Source organism: Phyllostomus hastatus, unplaced genomic scaffold (assembly GCF_019186645.2).
Source record: "Phyllostomus hastatus isolate PE091 unplaced genomic scaffold, TTU_PhHast_1.1 phas_contig_118, whole genome shotgun sequence".
NCBI classification, from domain to species: Eukaryota; Metazoa; Chordata; class Mammalia; order Chiroptera; family Phyllostomidae; genus Phyllostomus; species Phyllostomus hastatus.
The window spans coordinates 7,055,619-7,083,466 of record NW_025333543.1 but is presented as its reverse complement, the minus strand read 5'-3'; the positions used below and the strand labels follow the sequence as shown (position 1 = coordinate 7,083,466).

The 27,848-nt window shown below is 36.6% G+C and overlaps 1 protein-coding gene across 7 annotated transcripts in view; it reads left to right on the top strand.

Annotated features, from left to right (window-relative positions):
- The window catches only part of MET (MET proto-oncogene, receptor tyrosine kinase), a 138,265-nt gene that overhangs the window by 3,617 nt on the left and 106,800 nt on the right, over positions 1-27,848 (top strand). For 3 of the 7 annotated variants that reach the window (XM_045847530.1, XM_045847550.1, XM_045847523.1), the window contains 2 exons: positions 19,654-19,815; positions 25,063-26,279. The exons of 1 other annotated variant lie outside the window; for it this stretch is intronic. In XM_045847530.1, the coding sequence (XP_045703486.1) occupies positions 25,077-26,279 (1,203 nt within the window). In that variant the 5' untranslated portion in view covers positions 19,654-19,815; positions 25,063-25,076. Of the gene's footprint in view, positions 1-1,118; positions 1,264-19,653; positions 19,816-25,062; positions 26,280-27,848 lie in introns of all 7 variants that reach the window. 3 more of the 7 variants (XM_045847543.1, XM_045847537.1, XM_045847554.1) reach the window with 2 other exon arrangements.

Sequence of the window (27,848 nt, the reverse complement as noted above, 5' to 3'; positions counted from 1 at the left end):
TCTCTTTTTGTAGTAATGCATACCAAGAAAAGCTGCATTCATATGTGTGGGGCACTCTCCTATTATCAGATTAAAAGTTGTGAATAATTTTGTAATCTACTCTCCCATCAGAAAACTCATTCTCAGATATCTTCTTCAGCTGTGTTTAACAGTTAGTATATTCCCCTTGGTATTTATTTCAGTAAAAACATTCAATAAAACTTGACTACTTTTCTTTCTAAGGGACAAAATGAGAGTATTTTATAAGCTGTATAATGTATTGGTAATTGAGAGAAAAATCATACATGTGGCATTTGTAGCAGGAGGTGTAAGCACAGTGCAATTTAAAGAAAAAGAATGAAACAGTTAACTGGCTAATCACATCCCAGGTATACATATTTTTTTCTGTGATGGTGCAAATTTCTGCAAGTATGCTTATGAAGGATATTCCTGTTCTTTTCAATTTCTGTTATAGCCATGGGGCCCATAGAAAGTATATGAGAGCTTATGAGCCATATAAATTATATAATGTTCTATAGGGTTTGAAAATGTATTTCTCTAAATACAACAAGGGATTATTATGAAATATGGTCAGAGCAATTATGAAATGTGGTCAGAAAACCACAGGTTTTAGCAAAGGCTAAGTTTCTGTACTCCAAGAATGTGACTAAGGATTTAGTTGTTTGGGATAATTTGTTGTGCACCTACTAGGCAAAACTCCAGATTCGGGCAATGCAGCAGAGAATAAAATAGACAAAAATCTCTGACCTCATGAGGCTCTGTTTTATATTTAGGAAGGCAAACAATAAATAAAATACATAAATAAAATGTGTTATATACGAGGTGGCGGTGATAAGAGCTATAACAAAATGTATTGTATATGAGGTGGTAATAAGAGCTATAAGGAAGCATAAAGTGGTAAAGGGGAATAAGAACTGTCAGGGGTAAGAGGAGACAGGGTGGTGATTGAAAACTTCAGCAGTAGGGTCAAAGAAGGCCTCACTGCAAAGGTAGCCTTTGAGGCACCACCCAGAGGAGATGAGAAAACAACCCATGCGGTTATCTGGAGCAGGGCTTCTATTTGGCATTCCTCAGGAGTGCCATTCTCATTGTTTTCTCTGGAATTGTGCAATCCACAGCCTGCACAGCTGTACATGGAGCCTCTGGGTTTTTTATGGAAAGTACCTGGAGAATACCAACCCTAGTTTCCTACAGTCTCAAAAATGAAGATGAAGTTGTGGTCCATGTTCCTTGGTTTATGGAGTATGGAAAAAGAGAACCCAGGTATTTTCCTCCATTTACCTGGTCCCAGCCCTATACCTCATCCTTGATCAGGGATATTGCTCCATTTGGACAATCTTCCTTCTTATTTTCTACACTGTGAGCCTGGCTCAAAGGGATTTGTTGAGACCAATACCTATAGCCTTTGTCACAGATCCCTTTCCCCCTATAATATAAACCTGGAGAAAGCAAGGGAGGCAATTTTTTATGATACATAGCTTCTGTCTGCTGTGCACTCCTTTCTTTCCTTTTTTTCTCTCACCTTCCTTACCCTTTTCAGTGTTAAACCACTGTGTTGGATTTTCATCATCTTTTCTTCCTTCTTCCTTGTCCCCTATCTATACCCTGTATCAAGGTTTGCAAACAGTTAACCTAAATAGGTAAAACTAACCCTTTCACTAGGAGCCAACAGCCTGCTCAGAAAAACCCCTATCTAAGAGGGGCAGTCACTGCTTGGCATCATCAGAGTTGTCATGAGGCCCAGTGTGTGGTGTGCACCCATGTGGTGCTGTCTTTCGAATTTTTAGGAGAAGCTAGAAATTTCTCAACATTAAAATGTTGATTTAGCATGTTTAAAACTGTGCAACTAGAGAGACAAAATGTCTGTGGGCAGGTTTTAGCTCCTGGTGGTCCTGTTTGCAATCTTGGCCACTACTGTATCTGCCAAGTGATCCCCTGTGTGACCTTCAGGTACTGTGTCACCTTCAGCACCATATTGGCCAAAGAGCCCTAAGACCACTTCTGCAAAGTACTTTATCTTCCAGAATTCTCTGATTTTTTTCCTCTCTAGAATATTAGTTTAGCAATTTAAAAAAGAAAAATATATTTTATAATCCTTATATTGACACCTACTTATTTTTCTAAATTCATCAGCTCTCTATATTTAGAAACTAAAGGGTAATCTAACTATTTTATTCTTAAACTGAAGCAATCATTTTCTGAAACCTCAATTCATCATAACTTTGTATGTATATTTCATATTTCATTTTCCACTTCTCATTCAGAATAAACCCTCTCTTTGGAATACTGGCACTTACTTTGTTTTGTTTTGTTTTGTTTTGTTTTGTTTTAGATCTGCCTGAACTTCATCAGTTGTTATTCATGTACCATTGAAATTCAAAACGCGCACTGTGTTGGTTTCAAGTGCCCTTTAAAAGCCATCAGATTAGTGTTACAATCTATTTTTCCAAAGGAATAAAGGCTCACAGGTTGTGCACTAACTTGTTTCCTTTAATCCTAAAAACTTGGTGAAATACCCAGGCTAGTGGCCTTCCGGAAGGCCATTGTGTTAGAACAAGAGATTATGTACTGTATTTCTTCCTACTGTTTTAATGCAAATATAACAATGTATCATGAATCAGTGCACATATTGAGATCAGTGGCCTTTTCCTATTTTGAAATGATCTTATATTCCCTGATAGTTGGAAATCTGAGACAGCACCTATAATCTCAGGTCCAATTTTAAACTCGTATGTAAAAAAAAAAAATTGACTTGAAGGAATTAAAAAGTACTCCAATTGTGCAATAAGGCCATAGGATTGTTTTGGTTTCCAATATTTTATTTAATATCAGGAAGAGCATTCAAAGCTGGAGACCTTTAAAATAATATAGTTTTCACAAATCAGAGAAAGAGAGAAGTAAGTTTGGTTAGCAGAAGGCAGGTTACCTTCTTTTGAGGCCTAATCATGTGTGAACGGAAAGCTCAGCCAAGTTTTGGGTCCATAAGACAATACTAACTATCTTCAAAAATTAATTCTGGGTTTCCTCCAGACTAACATGTTTAGACCGGCATTTTAGTTCTTAAAAATTAAACCTAGGAGTCTTTTAAAAGAAATTTAATCCACGTGTTTTTGATTCACTAAATCCTAAATCATTACCCATAAACTGAATGTCTTTCTAAGCTCTTTGATGTCTAAAAAATCTTTGAAACCATGTAAGGCCCTTTTGTTCCACAAAAATAGGAAGTGGGTTTTTACTAAGGGTCAGTAAACAGCATCTTCAAAAATCTGAAATCTAAAATCCTGCAACCATAACAGAATGGATGTTTGACTGAGTACTAATGCATTTTTCTGATGTAATATAAAAAATATAAGTATTTTTAAAGATAAGTGCTATTCCATTATAATCCTTACTAACCCCAAGGACATTATTTTGGCACAACCTCTCCTTGTATTCTAATATAAAATAAAGTCCAAATATTTATTATAAGTTTATTCTGGCATACAGTAGGTACTCAGTAAGTAGGTTGTTGAATGTTAAATGAATGGCATTTTCTTCCACCCAGAACCTTCCAGCTAATGTCAGTCTTTCTATTCAATATCATATCCATGTGTCATGTCTTGGAATGAGATCTATTCTGAGTCAGCGACTTGGTTTGACAATTTTTAAAAATAAGCCATCTAACTAAAAATATGCCATTCATTGAAATTCATTCTGTACCATGAAGCAACTGCCCCGCAAAGAGTGCTGAAAATAGGATGGAATTTCTAGGTGAATTTGACTAAGTATTTGGTTGTTACCATATGCTTTCTGAAAATTGATTTTTCCCCTTCTACTATTTCTGCCATCCTTCCTCCCACCGTGACATGCTTACTTTTGAAAAACTGTGCACAGGAAAGGGCAGGTCATTTGTATCTATAAGCAAGAACAGCAAATTCAAACAGGCTTAGAAAACATAATGCTATAATCATAAATTGTCAAAAAGAATACTTAACAATATGAGTGGTGTTGGGGTTTGCTCCAAATTACACGGATGACACATCTTTGAACTCTATTGTGTAAAGAAAAACACCTTCTTACTCTAGTTATATTTCCTGTTTGTGAGTCTGTGCTTTCTGGTAACTAGACTTCCCATATGGACTTGGCCCAAATATGTAACTTTAAGTGCAGTTGAAATACACATGACTATAGTATTAAAGCTATGGAAGAAACTACTCCTTCTGTCTAAAGGAAACAGTAGAATTTGGAAGGCATAGTACTGAAACATGGACATTGAGATCTTTTAATTATGTTTTTTTTAATTACTTATCACATTTAGTTCCAAGAAAACCTTCCCTGATCAAAAGTGTCTTGTTTCTGTGTGACATTAGGGTGTCAGAATTTGGCAATTTCTTATATCTTGGTGGGAAGATACAGGAAAATTGTATGACTGTGTTATTGAAATGGAGATTCTCTTAGGTAAAAAACTGAAGGTTTACCAAATACATATATCATCATTAAAGCTTGTTTTGAAATTTAATTACAGATAGCACTATATAAGGAGTAACTTACTTATATAGTTTTGACATTAACATGCTTAATTTTTATTTCAGTGGGTAACTGGAGAATCAGTAATAATTATGTATTAATCTGTTTGTACATATTTATATTTAGATGATTTTTAACTTTAATTAAAAGGTCTCACAACTTAAGAATTGTGCAGTCAAATGCCTTTATATACATTTGAGAAAATTTAGTTCACTTTAAGAAAATTTTTGATTGAGCGCGGGCTGGGAACCAAAGTGTCCCAGGTTCAATTCCCAGCCAGGGTACATTCCTGGGTTGCAGGCCATAACCCCCAGCAACCGCACATTGATGTTTCTCTCTCTCTCTCTGTCTCCCTCCCTTCCCTCCCTAAAAATAAATAAATGAAAAAAATCGAAAAAAAAATAAAAGCAAATATTAAAAAAAAAAAGAAAATTTTTGTGATAACTCTCATGCCACAGATACAGAAAATAAATAATGAAAGAGAAGACCTGGAGGTTTTGATGGGGTATTGAATCCGTTAAGGGAGAAGAGAGATAGGTGGTTACACTGTAGAGTCATGGGCTTGGGTGCATTACAAGTATATGAATAGAGTGTCCCATTAGGAATCAGCCTGCTGCCTTACAATTAGGAAAAAGACTAGTCAAAACTGAGTGGGGAATCAAGAGAAGCTCACAGAAAAATAGTAGGGCACACATTGAGCAAAGTCTGAACTTCCTCCATCTCTGTCAAAGGTGGTTTGATTCTAGGAGCTAGCCAAAGGTGTCAAATTCATTTTCACCAGGGGCCACATCGCCCCCTAGGTTGCCTTTAGAGGGCAGAATGTAATTTTAGGACTGTATAAATTTAACTACTTCTTAACTAGGGGTAGGGAGCTCAGCACTGCCGCTGGGTAGAAACAAGGTGCCTGGCCGTATAAAACAAGGTGGAGGGCTGGATTCAGCCCGCAGGCCTCGTGTTTGCCACCTGTGAGCTAGACTATCATCTATCTAGTCCTAAATCAGGCCTCTTAGTTTACCCTACCCTCAGGTACCAGTAAGAATAGCAGGAATATATAGCAGAAGCAGGAAGAACTTTGTATTTTGAGTGTTGGAAGTATGTCCTAAGTCCTCTATTAGCTACTCACAAACTCTAGATGAAATTCCATGTTCTCAGAGGAAATCATAGTATTAAGAGAAAAAGCAAACAAACTCATAAATTTTTTATACCATTTTCATGACTAATGAAATTTCCTAGCATATCAGTGATTATAATGCATCTATTACTGTATGGACCAAAAGTTATGTCTCTAAAAACTATATCCTTAATTGCTTTCCATTGTGTCATCATCTACTGTGGATGTATATTAGCTTTTCTTGTGGATATTATCTTAAGGCCATTTCTATAAGCCTTGATTATACAGAGTTCATATTGGAATGTGCATAGAAATTGCATTTTTCATTTTCTAAACATGAACTCAGACAGTGGTCTGTAGATTTAAGGAAAATTCATACTAGGGCTTGCCTTCACTTCTATCTTTTTGCTCCACTGAGAGTCTTAGGTGAGCATCTGTCATCTGACTGGCCTCACATTCAGGCAGAATCTCTCTAGCTCTTACTGATGGTTATACTGTCCAGAGTGAGGTTGTGATCCGATTACTATCTAGTTAAGACAAAGACAGAAGATAAATAGAATAATTTAGGGCCTATGTGAGCCTTTGGGCTTAAGATATTACCCCAGCTGTTTGTTTTAATTGAGTATAAAACAGTACAAAAATATGTTAACTACTACTGAGTTATAATTAAAAGCAGCCAAAGCAAAGTTTGTTGACAGGAAAGAAGCTCCCTCCAAATAGAAATGAATGTGCACTTTGGACTTTTCAAAAAGTCACCTTCTATCATGTCAGAATTAAGATACTTCTAGATTCTATTTCATTCTCTCTAACAATATTTGTTCAGTTAAATCTGTACATCAAGGTCTGATAGTTATAAGCATTCTTCAGGTCTTCAAAAAGCTTATAAAAATTGTTCTTTAAATCACCAGAAAAAGTGCAGATAAGACCTAAGATAGTTTTCTTAACAACAATGAAGGTGACAGCCCCTGAATCTGTATCATAAGTTGATTAATTACTTCCCAAGTGTCATTAAAGGTTCTGAGTGAATAACTACACTGTTTAGGATCAGGACTCCCCCACAATTTCTAAATGGGTTTTCATTTTCAGAGCTAGAAGATCAATATATCTGATTCATTTGTTTAGCACCTTTAGACTGTTGGTTTTATTGAAAAAACAGCAGGGTATCTGTTTCAGTATATTTTCTTTTCACCAAAGTTATTTTTTGCAGATTTCAATGAAACTAGTTTTTAAATTAAAACAATTAAATGCTGACATTTCATCTTAATAAAAGTTATAGATCTGTTGAATTATTATAAACATTACAAGGAATTCACTGCAGAAGTTAGGATTATGGAACTACTTAAGGCAAATTCTCAAATCTGCCTTGTGGACTACCTACACACTCAACAGGAATGGGCATTAGAATGAGTTTTACCTCATTTGAACTTGTGTTCTTGCTTTGATCATTTTCCATTTTCTCCTTCCCATTACAATAATTGCAAACTTTCACCATTCTCTTAAGCTCTTGAATCTCTTTGGCTCCTCTTATTTTCAGTATAATATTTTTCTTTATGTTTTAGAGAATATACAGAAGACTAAGTGATTTTCATGTCACCCTTTATTACCTCCCTGCTTCCATCCCAGATGTTGAAATGGTCTCGTCAGTGAATGGTCTTGATCCCACTTTCTCTCACATCTTTGGACACTTTGCTCCATCTATCCCACCTTCCTACCAAATCCTTCTCATTTTTTAAAATCTCACTCACCTTTTTTCATTCAGCCCTTACTCAGCTTCTTCCAGAAGAAGATAGAAAACGCGTATGTCCATAGAATCCTTATACACAATTACCTTAAGTATTCATTCCTAATTCTGCCTTACCCTTTTAATGAAGAATTCTTGAAAATAAATCTCTAACTCATTCCCTCTACTCTCATCCATTCCTTAACTCATTCTACTCAAACTTCGAAGAACGCACTTCCAAGAACATGACCTCGTGGTAATTACCAATAACCCCCTTATTGTCAAATATGACTGATACTCTTGTTTTTATCCCACTTGACCCTTCTAAAATTTGATACTATACATTACACTCTTCCCTTATTGGAATTTCCCCTCAAGTTTTGGAAATACCACTCAATTTTTTTACCTTTAGAATATAAAGGTTAGATCCTGGGTTTCATCTGAATCCCTTCTTTCTACTAACTGAACATGCCCACAGGTGGTCTCACTTATCTCTCTGACTTCAAATGCACTGAGGGACCAATGGTTCATAGATTGTTATCTCTTACTCCCTCTTGACTCTAGACCACCATGACAATGTTATTAAGTATCTTGTAGATATTTCCACTTGAATGACAGAGACCTCAGAGCTTTAACTGACATATCATTTTTGCTTCAAAACTTTTTTTTTGCCTATTTTCCTTACCTTTTATGACACCCAAATTAGACATCTTTTAGCCATCCTTGACTTTTCAGTCTCCCTTATAATCAAAATCTATGTTGAATCATTATCACATAAATTTTATCTCTTTAATATCTTTATAGTCTCATCCTTTCTTTCTATCATAGCAATATTTCCAGAGTCTGTGTTCAGGATTGTTCTTTCACGAATTAATTCATTCCATTATCTATTCTTCAGAACCAACTGTCATATGATGGCACTATGCTAGGGAGTGAAAACTGAGCTTACAGTCTAGTGGGAAACACAGATGAGTAAAGTAACACAACATGAAAATGTCTAGATAAGAGAAAGGCAGGTTTAATGTATGAGTACATGGAAGAGTTCCTAGTCTGTTACCAGAGGGCAAGAGAGGCATTGGAGAAGGCTTCCCAAAAGAAGTGTTCCAAAGATGAGAATGAAGGACAATAAGAGTTAACCGCATGATGGTGAGAACAAGAGTGTTCCATAAAGAGGTATCAACATGTGCTAAGATTCAGAGTGGGTGAGCACGTGGCTTGCTTCAACAACCTGAAGAAGGGCAGGGTAACTACAACCTAGATTTCTAGGGGGATGATGGCAAGAGGCAAAGCTGTAGAGTTAGGAAGAAGGCACGTTATGCACAGCTTTTAAGCTGTGTTAAGGAGTTGAATTGTTTTTAAACAGAAAAGTAACAATTATGTCACTTTCTGATTATGTCACAATCTGATTACATAGTCTTTTTAGAAAGTTATCTCTGGTACACTGGGGAACTGATGATTAGGGGCAAGAATAGTGAAGGAAGCCCTGACCCGTGTGGCTTGGTTGGGCATCATCCCACAAAGTGAAAGGCTGCCAGTTTGATTCTCAGTCAGGGCGCATGCCTAGGTTGTGGGTTTGGTCACCAGTCAGGCCATACAAACTATTGATGTTTCTGTCTCCCTCTTGTTCTGCTCCCTCCCTGCACATCTCTTTCTCTCTCTCCCTCTCCCCTCTCCCTCCCTCTCCCCCTCTCCCCCTCTCCCCCTCTCCCTCTCTCTCCCTCTCTCTCTCTCCCTCTCTCTCTCTCCCTCTCTCTCTCTCTCTCTCTCTCTCTCTCTCTCTCTCTCTCTCTCTCTCTCTCTCTCTCTATATATATATATATATATATATATATATATATAATTCTTTTAAAGATTGGCAAGGGAAGACCAGGTAGGCAGCTGTTGGAGTGATCCAGGCAAGAAGAAGTGACACTGCCCTGAACTATAGGTGGTAGTGGGATGGAAGCAGATGGACATATTTAAAATACTTGTAGTTGGGAGTCAAGGATGATGTCCTAGAAATGTGGGAAATATTAGGCACTGAGAAGGATACAGAGTGGGACAGCAAGTTTCATGGGAGTAGAGGTACCTTCTAGTCCCTGTCTCATTTACCCTCTTCTCCCCAGCCTGTTAGCTTTCATGTGCTCTAGTGTGTAGTCCTCTCTTCATTCTCTACACTGCACTTCTTTACTTGGTGGTCTTATCAAATTTCAAGACTTTTCATACCATTGATATGCAGACAATTTTCTAACTTAATTCTCTAGCCTAGACCTTCTCCTTAACTCCAAGATTCACCTTTCCAACTGCATATTCAGCAGCTCCTCTTGGATTCCTAAAAATTATATCAAACATGAGCGCAACTCCTGATAGTCTCACATCGTGAAAATGTCTAGATAACTTGTCCAAACTTGTCTACCCACCAGCTTCTCCATGTCAGTAACTGGCAAAGCCATACTCCCTCTTTAAAAAGCCAAAATCCTTGGAGTGTTTATGACTCTTTTTTTTTTACATACTTCATATCCAAATTCAGTAAATCCTGTTGGTTTTGTCTTCAAAATAGAACCAGAATTCAGCCACCTCTCATTCATCCCTTCCTTCTGGCCAGGGCCTCACTCACCTGGACTACTATAGCAGCCTCCCAACTGGCCTCACTTCTCCACCTTTGCCCTGTGCCAACCCCCTGCCAGCAGCAGTTTTTTCCACACACAGTCAAGATGATTCCATGTAATCATAATTACTCCCTCACTCATCATCCTGAAGTAGCTCGCCACTTCACTCCAATAAAAACACAAGCTTCACAGTGACCTACAGTCCCTACATGCTCTAATTCTTTGTCTTCCAACCTTATCCTCCAGATGCCAAGGTCCAGGCTTACTGGCTTCTTTCTTGTGCCTCAAACACATCGGGTATGGTCTCGGTTTGGTCCTTCTTGCCTCTGCTCAGAAATCTATTTTTCATCTTAAATGGCCAAATCTTATTCTTCTACCCTGTCCTTAAAAGTTGCCTTTCCAGTTTTTCAAAGCTACAGTTCTCTCCTACCACCTTCCCTCTGGATGTGCTTGATCCCCCAACCCTGCTTTTTATTTTTGCCTATAACATTCATCAACTTCTATTACGCTACATGGCTGACTTAATTATATGTGTAATTTGTTGTCTGGATGCACCTGCTGGAAAGTAAGTTCTGCAAGAGCAGGAATGTTTGTTTTGTTTACTGATGTACCCTAAGCACCCCACACATAGTAGGGCCTCAATAAATGTATATCAAATGTAGTGTTAAATAGCTGTTTGACATACAAAACTGATTCTTGAGAGACAGATTTTCAGACTCTGAAGGTAACAAGATCTTTATTCTATTCTTAATTTTCATCCTCAGTTGCCTGAACAGATATAATGGCCTTCTGCCATGCCTTTGGCCTCTAGCTCCATTCAATCCAGTCTCCACAAAGTCACAAAACTGTGTAATATATAGATAGAAGTATGCTGATTTCCATCTCCTGCTTAAAATCTCAAATGACTTACCACTGTAGATAAGGTTCAGACCCCTCAACAGGACATACAGTTTGCTGTAATACGGTCCCAGCCTAACCTTCCAGCTTCATCCACCCTCAGCATAGCCCACACAGTTGCCATCCTTGTTACAACCTCCAGAACAGCACTGCACATTCTCCTCTAGGTTCCCTGTCTAAAGTGTCTGTCCTTTGCCTCAGCTGTACTTGACAACTCCTACTTGTCCTGTAATTCCCAGATCAAGTAATTTATCTCTACTCTGAAATACTCCTTAGCCCTGCCTCTGTCTGCTGAAGTTAGCTCTTCTTCCTTCTTGCTCCTCCAGGTGTGTGCTCCCATCTTTACAGCACCACCTAGAGTGAGGTGAGGCAGGAAGCTGGGACTGCCAGCAAATGGGCAACACCCATATGGTTGAAAAGTCATTTTTAAAAAATCTCTTGCCCTCTCTCTTTCTGTTTCCCTCTTGCTCATGTGTGCTTTACACACACAGACATGCACAACTGCCTGAATTATTTTTATTTTTCCTTGATCAGTTACATAAGTGCAATTCGGAACACAGTTATTTTTAAGATGTCCTAACCTTTTAGTTTATTGATTTTTCAAGGTTCTGGCGTGTTTAATGAGTTTTAGAAATTGGATTCTGTACTTATGTACTTATTTTTCTGTACTATTCCATTTTTATGAGAATAGCCTTTCTTGGCATTCTCTGTTCATTTAAAAGTACTTTAGATCTTTGTAGAAAGTTTTGTTTGGTTCTTTATTCTCTGATTACTATTGATGTCGATGTAGTGATATTTATATGCTTTTAATTTTTCACCCAACACTTCTAGAATTGCATTATGTTCACCCAAGGAATTCACATCTATACAAAAATATAACTAGGTTTGGCTCTTCCTTCCATTCACAGTTTTTTCATGATTTCTAAAAGTATTTTTCTCTCTTTTGCCTGAAAAATAAAATGTCACATAGTGACAGAATTCACCTTGAAAAAGGTTCTTAGTTCATTCATTCCACTGACAGATAGTTTACTTGCAAACTTTGATTTCAAAGAAAAATGTTCAGGTTGTGTGAGCCAAATAAAATTCAGATGTACCCTCAGAGCTAAGTGAAAGTAGTGTTACAGAGGAAAACCTACCTCATTTGACCACACAGGGTCTGGCCTATAGCACCCTCATGCCTCTCCCCTTTGTCGTTCTTTCCCTAGATGTTGATTTCTCTTTACATGACAGCCATTGTCAAGAATGGGGTCTATTCACCATTAACATTTTTTTGCAGCCATTTGGTTTCTGCTATAGTAATACCATAGGAGATTGATCAGTTATATAAATCCAATCCTGAATACAGTTTCCCCCATTTGGCATTTACCACACCTTATGCTGAGAACATTTTCAAACACAGAGGGAGGAAAATGTCTGATTCATTCATGAGTAATGTACCAGCTTCCTCTCCAACTTGTCTCCCTTCACTTGTTCACATTCTGACAGTTCCAGTCAGGTTTAACCTATTCCAACCCTGTATTTGAGTGCAACTGGAAAAGGTTGCTAGGCTTATTTTAACTTAGATAGTTAGAAAGATGTTACTCAAATGTGATTTGCGTATTCATACTATTCAGTGTTCCTGGACTAATTAAACAAAATCTGGTAGAACTTCTCCACAATCTGAACTATAAAATTATAGCTATCCATTAGGCTGAAAAATATTTTTAGATAGTTTTATAGTATTTCAAGTATATTAGCACTTTCTTAATATTGAAAGTTCAGTCTTCACATTTTCAAGGGCAATGAAACATTCTTGACTGACCCACAACTTATTAATGGGATAAAAGCCTGTCCATCAATCAGGACTGTAACAGTTTGATGCATTTTCTGAATAGGACTTGTTGCAATATACACACCGATAAACAATGTCCATTTATTACTTCCCAGAAGTGTGAATAATTTCAGCCATTCTTAAAAGAACAAAGATATTTACTAACAGATTATGAATTTATGATGGATAAGCTTGAGAATACAAAGGAATTCTGTTCTTTTTTTAATCTGTACTCTTACCACATCAGAGTTGGACAATGATCTTATTCATATGTTACAACCAGAAAATACATAGTTGGCTTTTTCTTGCCATATAATTCAGTCATTTTCAACTTTTAAAATGTTTTTTGGAAGAAGGGATACAATATTGGATATGTATCTGAATAAAAGCAATATTTGTATTTTATTCAAAGAAACAACATTTGTGTAATAATCAAGAATCAGTGTTTACAGGAACTCATTGAAGTATGAGTTATAAGATATGAAAATTATTCTTTTACCATGTTTAACTTGTTTTCTCTTGTAGCCACCTATATTTGAATGTTTAATAAGCTTGTTTATTAAGGAGTATACAAATCAATCTAGGAATATTTTTTCTGTTTCAGAAATTTCATATTAGTGACAAGCTGCCATATTCAGTATAACTGTTCTCCACAAGCACAGAATCTTTTCCTTGATTTTTAGTTAGAAAAATAATAATATTTACTACCTTTTACATAGCTGTATCTTCACCTGGTATTTAGAACCATCTTTTTATTAGGAGCAGGTTACCCTGATAATCACTTTTAAAACAGCATGTTTTGGACACATAGCAGCAAAACAGCAACAACAACCTGTAGGTGCTACAAAAACCTTGAAAATACTGTTCTACCTCAGCAGATAAATAGGTTCAGCTAAAATCTTTTCAAAATTCTGTTAGTAAAAAGGGTAATTTTTCCCTTTTTTCTCCATTTGCTTACAAATTGGGTTGTCCCATACTAACACTAGGGAAAGTTATTGTTTATCTAAATTTCAAATTTAACTGGATATCTTATATCTTTGTTTGCTAAACCTGAGTGAGGGATATGGATTTACTCTTCTCTAAAGAGGCAAGTAATGGTTATTTAGTTGTTCTTCTTAAGCATAGAAGGCCCTTACTGTGGCCTTTTTCTTGAAGGACAGCGTAAGAAGGACTTCAAGAACTTGAAATGCGTTTTAGGAAAACCACAAGTTAGCAAAGGGTAGGAAAATAAGAAATAACACTGTTTAATCTGTAGAATAGAGGACTAAGGTGATGAAACAGCCGCCAAATATTTTGAGTGGGCTCAGTGGTTGGACTGTGCCAAGTTCCTCATTTTGTATGGGAGTAAGCAAAAATTGGCTGAAACACATCTAAGGGTAGTAATTATATTAGCTACATTTATTGAATGTCAGTGTATGTAACAGAATTGAAAGCCAGTGCCTCTCTTTTCATAATTTATCTCTTACCCTCATGACCAACTCACAAGAAGTACACCATTACCCCCATGTTTTAAATGAACAAGATGACACTATCCCCATGTTCTAAATGAAAAATTGAGTCAGAAGGTACGTAAATGGTAAAGCCCAAATTCACATCACATCAAAATCTGTCTGACAGAGAAGCCCATACTTTCTCTGCTATATCCCACCTCTTCTTCAGTGGGTTTTATTAGCTATTGGAAAGAATATTGTCAAGCAAACTGGGCTGTACATATTACATAGAAGATTGACTCATGGGTATTTTGGATCATGTAAATGTTCTCTAAATGAGCAGTTGGATGGGCTGAAAAGTCCTGAAAATTTCTCCATCCCTTTGACTTACTATTAGAAATTATTTTCCAGATAAGTCTGGCTATATTAGAAGAGACTTTTGACATGGTATTTTTTTATCTTTCTAAAGTCAGTTTAGGCTTTTTTTTAGGATGATAACACCGTTAAATCTTTACGCATAAGAATCAGACGTTCAACAAAGCATCTTTAAAATTTGCTTACTCAATAGACCAGTAGATCCATTCACTTTCATTTTAGGTTACGCATTTTGATTTTAAGCATTTACCTTGCTATATCCAAATCCATGGACTGTATATTCTTTGAGGACAGAAACTTTCAGTATCTATACAAGGGTACCATATATAGTGGGTGCTCACAATATTGGATTAATATTGTGTGATATAATATGTCCTCATAAACAGCATTTATAAATACATTTTAAATTATATCAGAAATATCTTTTTGGAATCTCCTTTCCTTTACTTTGTTTTTAATGGGTCTACTTTTAAAGTTATTAGAAATAATATACCTAGAGAGAGGACTAAGAATTTGCCTTAGGATTTCACTCTGGCAAATCCTCCTTGAGATTTAGCTATGACTGTTTTTATGACTGTAATTGCTTAATATGGGGCCTTGGCCATTTTCCATCATCATAAATCCCTTTTATATACTTAAAAGTAAGACTGAAATGTTTTCTAATTTTTACATCTTGACTTTACTTTGATACATTATTTCAATCTTGAGATTATGCTAAGTAAATATTGTAGAAGAATTTGAAACTATATAGCAGAAAAAACTAGTATACTACTTCAGAAATTTTAACTAATAGATATGTTTTCAAATGCAAAGAAAAAATATTTAAACTAATTTTTAAGTAAATAAAGAAACTATCTTTTTCTAATTAACTTGAATATATAAAGTTTCTTATGCTCTTTGTGTTTGAATTCACAGATTTGTAGTATCTTTGAGTGGACATTGCTTAGTCAGGACTTTTTTTTAGGAGCAAGGAATAAAAGAATCATAATGAAACTGCTAATGAAAAAAAGAAAAAGAAAGGAGGAAAGAAAAAATTTTATTGTTTCCCATTAGCATAAGACAATGCTATTGCTCAAGCATTAACATTGGGAGCCTTTCTCCATATCTAGGATCTTCTGTTCCTAGGGTCAGTGTCATGCTCAGGAAGGCTTTCTCCACATAGTGGCAAAGATGGTTATAAAACACTCCCAGTTAACATCATCTCTAGCATGTGCAAGATCTTTGAAGGAGAAAGGTCCTGTCACAGTATCTGTATTGAATTCCCCAAAAAGATTCTGACTGGCCTGGCTTGGGTCACATGCTTACCCCTGACCAAGTTGTGGGTCAAAAGAATAGGGTTCATTGAAAGGCCAGCCTGGTTGGCAAGCTCACCTTGTGGTGAGGGAGGTAGACCACATGATCGGTAGCCCCATTAGATAGTGAAAGGAGAGTTTTCAAAAGAATTGCCACTGGTAGAGACAGTGACAGCTAGACAGGTAAAAACAAATGTTTACTAAAATATTATGCCTTTTGAACAAAAATATTTTCCAAGACATGCAAATAACTTTTTAAAATCTAAATAAGAGGACTTCCAGCCAAAACAGAGGTGTAAGTAGATACTCTGTGCCTCCTAGCACAACCAAAAGAAGGACAACAACAAATTTAAAAACAAAAACAACCAGAACTGCCAGAAAATCAAACTGTATGAAAGTCTGACAACCACAGAGTTAAAGAAGAAACATTCATCCAGACCTGTAGGAGAGGCTGAGACGGGCAGCAGGGATGGAGAGAATTTGTGGCAAGGTGGCAGCTGGAGGGCCAGGGTGGGCAAGGTGGTTGCTGGTGGACCAAGTGTGGTGGCTGGTGGAGTGGACTGTCCCACATTTGCATGCAGGTAAACTGAGGGACAACTAGGAAACGAGACAGACCATGCAACCTAGGGTTCCAGCATGGGGACATAAAGCCTGAAAACCTCTGGCTGAAAAAACCTGTTGGGGTTGAGGCAGCAGAATAAACTCCCAGACTCATAGAAAAGTTCACTGGAGAGACCCACAGGGTCCTAGAACATACACAAAACCACCCACCAAGGAATCAGCACCAGAAGGGCTCAACTTCCTTCTGGGTAGCAGAGGAAGTGACTGAAAGCTGTCAGAGAGTGGAGCAAGTGGCATTGTTCCCTCTTGGACCCCTCCTCCATAGATAGCACCACAAAGCAGCAAAGTGGGTGGCTCCATCCCTAACTATGAAATAGGTGTGCCAAGACATAAAACATGGCCCAAATGAAAACAGATCAAAGCTCTAGAAAAAGATACAACTAAGTGATGAAGAGATAGATAACCTATCACATGTAGTTCAAAACACTGGTAATCAGGATACTCACAGAGATGGTTGAGTATGGTCACAAAACAGGAAAAAGTGAAGGCTATGAAAAGTGAAATAAAGGAAAATATACAGGGCACCAACAGTGAAGGGAAGGAAACCAGGACTCAAATCAATGGTTTAGACCAGAAGGAAAAAATAAACATTCAACCAGACCAGAATGAAGAAACAAGAATTCAAAAAAATGAGGAGAGGTTTAGGAACCTCATAGACAACTGTAAATATTCCAACATCTGAATCATAGGGGTGCCAAAAGGAGAAGAGGAAGAGCAAGAAATTGAAAACTGACTCAAACAAATAATGAAGGAAAACTTCCTCAGTCTGGCAAAGGAAATAGACTTCCAGGAAGTGCAGGAAGCTCAGAGTCCCAAAGAAGTTGGACCCAAGGAAGCACACACCAAGGCACATCATAATTACATACCCAAGATTAAAGATAAGGAGGGAATCTTAAAAGTAGCAAGAGAAATGAAGACAGTTACCTTCAAAGGAGTTCCCATAAGAGTATCCTATCAGCTGATTCCCATATCAGCCGATTTCTCAACAGAAACCTTACAGGCAAGAGGAGGATGGAAAGAAATATTCTAAGTCATGAAAAGGTCTGGACCATACGAGATTACTCTATCCAGCAAAGCTATAATTTAGAATTGAATGGGCAGATAAAGTGCTTCCCAGATAATGTCAAGTTAAAGGAATTCATTATCCCCAAGCCCTTGTTATATGAAATGTTAAAAGGACTTATCTAAGAAAAAGAAGAAGATCAAAACTATGAATAGTAAAATGACAACAAACTCACAATTATCAACAACCAAACAAAAAACAAAAACAAACTAAGCAAACAACTAGAACAGGAACAGAATCACAGAAATGGAGATCATATGGAGGGTTATCAGCAGGGAGGGGGCAGGGGGAGAATGGAGGAAAAGGTATGGAGAATAAGAAGCATAAATGGTAGGAACAAAATAGACAGAGAAAGGTTAATAGTGTAGGAAATGTAGAAGTCAAAGAACTTACATGTATGACCCATGGACAAGAACTAAGGTGAGGGAATGATGGTGTGAGGGGAGTACAGGGTAGAGGGGAATAAAGGGGAGAAAAATGGGTCAACTGTAATAGCATAATCAATAAAATATATTTTAAAAAATGTAAATAAGCATCCTTTTCTTAAAAAATTAGAAATACATTCAAAAGAACTAGATTACATGTTTATCATATTTTAGATAATTTTGTTTTCCTTGAATCTCAGTTTTGTTATCTAAAAACATAGAAATAATGCTTACCTTCAAAGAAATCATGCAAATTAGAAGAGATGATGTAATCGACAGTACTTTATGAAGTACTCACTATCTATGTACTTATAAAACATTGATTTCTAAGAAAATCAATTCCTAAAGAAATAAAGTTACCTAGGTCAAAGTGTGGAAAGCCTCTCTCTTACAAAATAGTATTCATTATGCCTGTTGTGGTTTTTCTTAAGAAATTAGTACACAAATACAATACACATATATATATATGCTTGTGACAGGATTTTCTTGATAATGAGGACGATGATGATTATACTAGAAGTGAAGATAGGCACAGATAGCTACTCAATAAATTCTTTGAAAATTAAATGTTTTAGTAGGTTTCTAAGGGATAAAAAGAGCAATGTAAGCTAGTTTAATCAGGAAACTAGAAGCAGATAGATGGCAGACAGTTAAATAGCTGGTCTTAAATTTAGGCTGAGCTGATATTTGTAGCCAACAGAGCAGTCCTCTTTATAGATAATATTCCTAAATAGCAGTAGATTAATGACCAAAGTGCCATTGATACAATCACTCCCAGGAAATGTTTTGCCAGTAAAATTATCTTAACTACCAACTGAAAAGAAATATAGAAATGTTTTATGGTTGATTCAGTTTCACCTGCTATGTGTACCACATTTTGAGAGAATAAATTAGTTTGAATCATCTTTATGTGTTTTTTTTTCTTTTCTTCTTTTTTTAGTAAAGAACTCAGAGTTGGCTAAATGGCCAGTACTATTTCAGAGAGAAAGAGAAAAAAAAACATTAAAAAGGCATTCTATATTGAAAGCCTGATCTGGGCACATCACAAGACTAAATATATCAAGATAAAAGTATAGGAAAAGTGAAAGTATTTCTGGAGTCACTACCAATATAAACATTAAAATTGCTCATACAGCTTGATCTGGCAGATTATATAAACAGAGAAGAGAAAGCAAATATGCCAACGCAGTGGCAATAGGGTAAAATGTAATTGCAGAAGACCCTCTCAAAGTTGAAAGTTATTGGAGTTGGCAAATACTTTGGAGTTCATAAGTTCAACTCAGAAGTATGCTTCTAAATATTTAATAACCATCCCTCCAGGGGAGGAAAAAAAGCCCTGATTTGTAGTGCTAGCCTCTTTCTGTGGTGTAAATACTCCCACTATGGTCAATTTCAAGGTGCTAAGATGTGGCCGGGGGATGTGCCTTGGGAAGAGATGCACACAAGAAGCTGTCATGAGCCTGTGCCAGAGGGCTCCAGTACATGACTACTTCGACACTATAATTTCACGAATAAGAAAGCATCTGAAGCAAAGGAAATGGTTCATACTATAAGTATTTTGCTGCACTGCCACTATTAAAACTCAGGTTCTTCCTCATGTTGCGCCTCAGTATTGTGAATGCATTATGAGGAAAGGACCATGATTAATTATTGATTGGTAGGCCCACATTTCTCCCTGAGCCTGGTTAAGCATTCCTGTTTAAGAGCCCCCATAGACGTTTCAACAATGCGTTTAAACTGTGGTTTGTGTGTCTTACTACTTCTAATAGTCAGAGATCTCACCAACATTTTTTTCCTCCATTTTTGTGTTTTCAGCACTCTGCACAGTATCTAGAACATAGTAGGTGCTCAAAAGTGTTTACTGAGGACATAAACAAACAATAATAACAGAGAACACTTATTGGCCTACTGTGTGCTGAGCTTACTGTTTTGCATGCATTAACTCATGGAATCCTCAGAATAACCATCAAAAGTGAGGTAAGTACTATAATCATTCGCATATTTCAGATGAGAAAATAGAGGCTCAGAGAAGTTACTTGCCCAGGGTCACACAGACAGTGAAAGGATTCAAATGTGCAGTCTGTCTCCAGAGCCTCTGCACTTGACTATTCAGCTGTCATTCAATAACTGGCTATGAATGTCATTGGGGTACACAGCTCAGCAAGAAATACTTTCAAAAGGTCTCCCTCCATTCCTTATGAATGACACAAACATTTCCCAGAGAAGAATCTAGTCTGATCAACACATCCCTTTGCTAAATTGAAATGATCAAGGGAACAGGGTATTCAACTTTCCTCAATGTCAGAGGACTAAACAGAAGCCTGTATTTTAATTAAAATCCTATTGTTGACAATGGTCCCTAATCTTACTTTTTTTTGCTTCAATAAAACTCAGTGTGAAAAATGAGATTTCTCAATGTGAAAAATGACATAACCATTTGCGAGCAAGAGAATGTAAAGGTGTAGGAGACTGGCCTACACAGGGAACCTAACTGGTTCCAAGGGTATTCTGCAAGGTTTTTTACTTAAATAGAAAAACATATGCTCCTTCCCTACCAGTTTTCTGATGATTTGTCATCAAGTGAGGTAACAAAAATCCTATTACTACATTTGTACATTTTCTTGGATTCTAGTTAATTGAGGTTTCACACCATGAGTGACTTATGTACCAACTGTAAGATATGAACCTTATTTTAAAAACATAACATAATATAATACCTCAAACTTTTTTAAAGAAAAAAAGATTCTTTTGAAGACTCCTCAACAAACCTAAAACAAAAAAAATTCATTTGCCCTCCACACTGCATTAATGGACATCAACTGACATGAAAATTCATTGTTATGCTTTTTTTCTTTTGACAGTAATGGTTTGTTTATTTTCTTTATTATTTTTCCTAGAGAATATACAGTGATAAATAATGTATTAGGCAAATGTCCCTGATTTTAAAGATATACCAGTACCATATTGAGAAGTGCATTTAATTTTTTGCTTACTATAGTCTAGTCTAGAAAGTTGAGACACACATTTGCAGTTTGTTTACAGTTTGTACTTGTCTTGTAATAGGACAACTTGCCCCAAATTCTTTTCATCTCTTACTTGTCATTCCTCCCATCAGTGCCAAAAATTTTCTAGTTCATTTCAAAAAAATAAGAATTATATATAAAAAGAGCAGGTGCAACACCCTATATTTATTTTTATATACACTATATAACAAAGTGCTTTCAAAGATGAGATCTCTTTCAGTATTTAAAATAATTAGGTGAGAGTATCGGATCCCAGAATTTAAGAGGTAGATGAAGTTGCACGAAAGCACACAACTAGAGAGGAAAAGGGCCAGAACCAGAGCTTTGATTGTCTGACTTCTCCTCCAGTGCACTCCCTCTTAGCACAAAAAGCTGCTTCAGTGTTGTTGAGGTGTTTAAGATCCTGGACAGATTCCTGTCACCCAGACATGGGATTGAATCTGGTTCTAACTGTGACTTTTGGCAACTTTGCTCATCTAAAAGAGGAGAATAATAATACTTTTTACTTCACAAGGTATTTATAAAGAGTGATTCAAATGGTTTAACAGAATGCCTGGCAAATGGTAAGCACTCAACATGTTATTTTTTTATATGATTTCTCCTCCAGTTCTTTACCCTAATGAAGCTTTGTTTTGCCCTCTGTACCAACTAGCTTTCTAGGCTTCAAAGCCTATATGCCTAAGTAAGTGCCTTCATTTGGACCCTGAAATCATTGTGTCCTTGATGTTCTGCCTTGAATTTCTTCCATATCTTCCATCAGTATGAAGAGGAAGTCATAAAACATTGTATATCATCTCAAAGGAACCTTCAGAGCTACTAAGCAATCTTTTCTTTCATTTCTTGCTGACCTCAATTTGCATGCCCTGCTATAACTGTTCTAAACCTCCTCACCCTCTATCCTGAAGTCCCTAATTCCTCCCCATATCCATCATTTTCAGCAGATGGTCTATACTATAATTTATTTTTAAAACATTGAGATCATGTGCCCTGAACTCTTTCAGTGTCCCTGTACTTCATCTGATTTCTTATCCTCTCCTCTGTCTCAGGTAGAATGACTTGTCTTATGTTCCAGGGCTCTTGGAAATGCCTCTTTTTGCTCCTTTGGAAGGCTGACATAACAATTTCTGTCTCACTCATTTGTTCTTTTTGATATCACCATCTCTCTAAGCTCAACTATTTGCATTTCTCCTGGCCAGACCATGTGCTCTCCATTGCCTCTGTATCTTCACACAAAGTACTGTGCCACCTAAGAATTTCCATTCTCCAGTCTCCTTCAAGACTTAGCTCTGGCACCACTTCCAAGTTGGCTGCCCTTCCTGCATATGCCCATAATTGACTATCAACCTATGCCTCCATCAAGTGACTGTGAGCTTCCTAGGAGAGGCACCATGTCTCTGTATTCCCGTCACTACCACACTGCCTGGTCCTTAGTAGACACCAATAAATGTTAGTGAATGAAAGAGAATTCTATAAATAAGCATATGTCTTTCCTACAATTTAAGAATAAACTCCTCTTGATCCTGATACTGCCTTTCTATTATCCTTCTTTTAACAAACATTCTACTTCCTCACCACATGTGCCACTACTGCCACTACTGAATGTCCTGAAAAACTACTTGTGAAGGTCAACAAAGAGGTGCCATGTGAATCATATGCTCATTCTTGAGGCCTCTCACTTTGCCTGACTTCTGTGACTTGATACCTCACTAAACTTACCTTTATTGACTCCTTCACTGGCTTTTCCAATGGCTTTTCATTGGCATTCCCCAATATTTAGTTCACTTGCCTTCTCTTCTTTCTCTTGTTTCTCCATGAATGTACTCTTGGTTTTAACCATCACCTCTTAGCAGTTAACATGCAAGGTTTTTTCTAGCCAAACTAGCATCCCAGTTACTCTAGCAAAACTGAGTCCTAAATATTCATTTTTTTCCAGTGTTGAGATGGCAGATACTTGGAACTCATGCTTCCTTTTGCCTCTGTCTCACCCAAGATGAATATTGGCTCACCCAAGACTGAATGTTCCTATTTCACAGTAGGGGCAGGCTTCTCTTTAGAATCCTTTCCATATTCCCCTCTGTTGTTTGATACAAACACTCTGTATTCATTCTTCATTCTTGAAATCTTCATTCATCACTAATTCTAGACACCTACCTCCTGGTGAACAATGTAAAACCTACTAGTTATTGCTATAGTAGAACATTTTCACTCATATCTCAAAATCACATCAAACTCAACATGTTTAAAATCAACTATTATATTTCTTGGTCTTCAGTCCAACTTCCTCCTACTGACTACTTAAATTTTGTAACTTGTTCCACTTTTCCCCAGATGAGCACTAATAATCTTTGTCTTCTCCTTTGTACATCAATTTAGGTGTCCATCTTATTTATTCAAATATGTCTCTTGTTCATCTTTTTCTTTCTATTCTTGTGGCCACCATCCTTGCTGGCCCTTATTACTTGATTATAGGCTATAATAATAGCAAATCAACTGGTCTTCCCATTGTCAGGTTCTTCCTGCTCTAAACTGCCTTGCCTCAAGAGCAATCTTCCTAGAGTAAAACCTGGGTTAAAGGCTCTCCAGCCCAAAACCCTTTAATGACTTTGTGTTACCTCTTAAATAAAGCCCAAATTTCTCTCAAATTAGTATAGTTATCTTTCATTTTTGAGTCAAAAATACTTGGATTTAAGTTCTGGCTACTGTATTTACCTGTTCTGTGACTTCAAACTTATTTCTTAATTTTTACGCATTTATTTAACATGTATTTATTTAACACCTACTATGTTCTAGATTCTATGCCAGGTACTTGGGATAGAGTGATGAGCCAAACAGACCTTGTCCTTGCTCTTCGGGATATTACAACACTGTAGACATGCCCCTATTTCTCATAATCTTAATAATCCTAAGTACAAGCCATACCTCTGTCTCTTGATACTTTTAGCATTTGTTTTGTGCTATGCAGGGTATTATGAAGCCATATATTAAAGTTATTTGCATATGTGTGCTATCTCTCAACCACATTGTAGATTCACTGAAGGGTAGGGGCCATCTCTCATTTCCCATAGTTCAATCATAGAGCTATGCACATATTAGTTGCTCAGTGAATTCTGTTGTTATTTTTGTAGACCTAGGGTTAGACTTTGGAATAGTTATAACACCCGGTATGTTTTAGATGCTCCCTTTGTTCTGTCAGAGTATACATTAAAAAAAGGAAAACAATATTTTCCTATTTAGTTTCTATCCATTTTAAGGCTTGTCCTTCCAACTATTACCCTGACTATAATTATTGTAAGTAGAATTTACAATGTTTATAACTTGTGCGCCTTAAGTTTTTGAAAACTGAATCACAAATCCACTCTACTTTCTAGTAGAAATATTGTCCATGTGCATACAACAGAATGCTAAAATAATGTTCTTTTTACTAAATAGCTTTGCCTTGGTAGTGAACAATATGCTATCTTTCCCTGTAAAATAATTCTAGGTCTTTAGTCCTGAATATTAATTTTATTGTATACATTTTCAGCTTGCTGTTTTTATGTTTCCATGATTTTACATTAAGTTAAGCATTCGTCTATCCAAACAATAGATCAACTATAGCCAAATAATAACCATACCTTTCCTCTGCACACAAAATCCTTTTATAAACAGCATATGATCATGTGCTTCTAGAATTTATGATTGTTTTCTTCCAAAAGGAAGTTAAATTTAGCCTACTAATTCTACATGCTCCCAAGAAAACAATGCCTGCTGTGATTCTAGAATAAATGAATCTGAACCACAATTTCTTTACTTGACTAACTGAGAAAGTTTGAATATCAACCCATTCATTAACCACAGATATTAAAGCATATTAAACAACCAGCAAGGGTTTAAGAAAGAAATTTGCTGTTTCTGACTTCATTGCTGAATGAGTCTAACTTAGTAGTTCTATCGTGTTTAATACAGATCATTGTTTGTATCTCATAATGGTTCTCTAAAATTACTTGTTGTGGCTTGAGTTCTAAAATTAAACTATGTAGAGTCATGTCCAACTGCACAATGCATCTTTATGTGAAACCAGCTAGAGTTTCTGTTTTCACTCAATGTGAAATTTCCACTTAGGAAGCTGTATTTTTAATAGTTTTACTGGTATAGTTCTTTCTGTTTCTTCTTTGTTTCTAATGACAACTAAATTGCTCTCTCCTTGAATGTGTTTTGGCAGATAAACTTCTCACCATGAAGGCCCCTGCTGGGCTTGCACCTGGCATCCTTGTGTTTCTGTTTACTTTGGTGCACAAGAGTGATGGGGAGTGCAAGGAGGCACTAGCAAAATCTGAGATGAATGTGGACATGAAATATCAGCTTCCTAACTTCACCGCAGAAACGCCCATCCAAAATGTTGTTTTACACAAGCATCACATTTACCTCGGTGCCACTAATTACATTTATGTTTTAAATGACAAAGACCTTCAGAAGGTTGCTGAGTACAAGACTGGGCCTATCTTGGAACACCCAGATTGCTTCCCATGTCAGAACTGCAGCCACAAAGCCAATTTTTCAGGTGGTGTTTGGAAAGATAATATCAACATGGCTCTGCTTGTTGACACATACTATGATGATCAACTCATTAGCTGTGGAAGTGTTTGGAGAGGGATCTGCCAGCGACACGTCCTTCCTCCCTACAATACTGCTGACATACAGTCAAAAGTACATTGTATGTACTCCCCCCAGGCAGACGAAGAGCCCAGCCAGTGTCCTGACTGTGTAGTGAGTGCCCTGGGAACCAAGGTCCTGATGTCTGAAAAGCACCGGTTCATCAACTTCTTTGTGGGCAATACCATAAATTCTTCTTACCTTCCAGATTATTCAATACATTCGATATCAGTGAGGAGGCTAAAGGAAACACAAGATGGTTTCAAGTTTTTGACAGATCAGTCCTATATTGATGTTTTACCTGAGTTCCAAGATTCTTACCCTATTAAGTACGTCCACGCCTTTGAAAGCAACCATTTTATTTACTTCTTGACGGTCCAGCGGGAAACTCTTGATGCTCAGACTTTTCACACAAGAATAATCAGGTTCTGTTCTGTAGACTCTGGATTGCATTCTTACATGGAAATGCCTCTGGAGTGTATTCTCACAGAAAAGAGAAGAAAGAGATCCCCAAGAGAGGAAGTGTTTAATATTCTCCAAGCTGCATATGTCAGTAAGCCTGGGGCCCATCTTGCTAGGCAGATAGGTGCCAACCTGAATGATGACATTCTCTATGGGGTGTTTGCACAAAGCAAGCCAGATTCTGCTGAACCAATGAATCACTCTGCCGTCTGTGCATTCCCTATCAAGTATGTCAATGACTTCTTCAATAAGATCGTCAACAAAAACAATGTGAGATGTCTCCAGCACTTTTATGGACCCAACCATGAACACTGCTTTAATCGGGTAAGTCACACAGGTTCCCCACTTACAAATTATGAGGTATAATCATTAAAGATATCAGTCTAGAAAATAATACTAAGGGCTTTTTGGTGCTTCATAAATGATCTCAATCTAAAATATTTGCAAATTCCTTCCAAGAAAATTTAGCAAATGAATCTTCATTTAAGAGGATAATCATCCCTGGCTGGTGTGGCTCAGTGGATTAAGTGCTACCGTACAAAGCAAGGGGTCGCTGGTTTGATTCCCAGTCAGGGCATATGCCTGGGCTGCCAGCCAGGTCCCCAGTAGGGGGTGCACCAGAGGAAACCACACACTGATATTTCTCTCCCTCTCTTTCTCTCTCCCTTCCCCTCTAAAAATAAATAAATAAAACCTTTTTTAAAATAAAATAAAGTAAAATTACAGTTTAAGAAAAATTTAATGTGGTAATTAAAAGAAAAAGTAAAATAATTTTACAATTTGGGTATGCACACTTGCCAACACTTCAGATTATTAAACTTATTTCTCATATAAGCTTTAGTAAAGTTTACACAAAATTCAGTACAACAGCAGTTTCTATAAAGCATGATTATTAAGATCCCAATGCAGTCTTTATGTCATTTAAAATTAGACATTCAAGTTAATTTGTGGGTTTTGAAGGATTTTTCCTTATGAGGCATCATTTGCTCACTAATATGCTAATGAAGTCATAGTCTTGGCATCACTTAAAAACAACTGAAAACAAAACAAAAATATATCTTCCAAAATGTTGGTAAATAAAATATTTTTAAATGAGCTAATATACTTTTCTAAATAACCTAGAAACCTGGAAAGGAAATTTTTGCTCTCAGATCCCTCCTTTGTTTGTTTGCTTTTTAATGCACATAAACAAACACATTTGTTTTAAACATTAACTTTCACTGGTACAAATATAAGTTTCCTTTACTGTCATGTCTGGTAAAACAAGCTTCTGAGATGCCATTCTGGCCTATGTCCTTCTGAGAAAAGAATTCAGGAGCAGTGCTGCAGCATATTCCCCAATAAAAATAGCCTTGAGAATGTTCATGATGATGTCTCCTGGAATAGATAATTTCTATTTCTATTCTTTTTAAAATTATTTTATTTTTCAATTACAGTTGACATACATTATTATATTAGTTTTGGGTGTATACCCCAGTGATTAGACATTACATAATTTACTAAGTGATCATCCCAATAAATCTAGCAAGCATCTGACACTATATAGTTATTAGAATATTATCAACTATGTTTCCTATGTTGTACTTTACATCCCTGTGACTATTCTATAACAACCAATTTGTGCTTCTTAATCCCTTTACCTTTTTAAACCTATGTTCCCAATGCTTTTCCCTTCTCGCAGCTGTCAAAATGTTCTCTGTATCTATGAGTTTGTTTCTGTTCTGGATGTTTGTTTATTTTGTTTTTAGATTCAATTGTTGATATATATGTTTTTCTTGTCATTTTATTGTTCATACTTTTAATATTTTTGTTCTCTTGAATAAGCCCTTTACCATTTCATATAGTACCTCCTTTATCTTTTTCTTTTCTGAGAAGCTCTTTATTTGTCTTTCA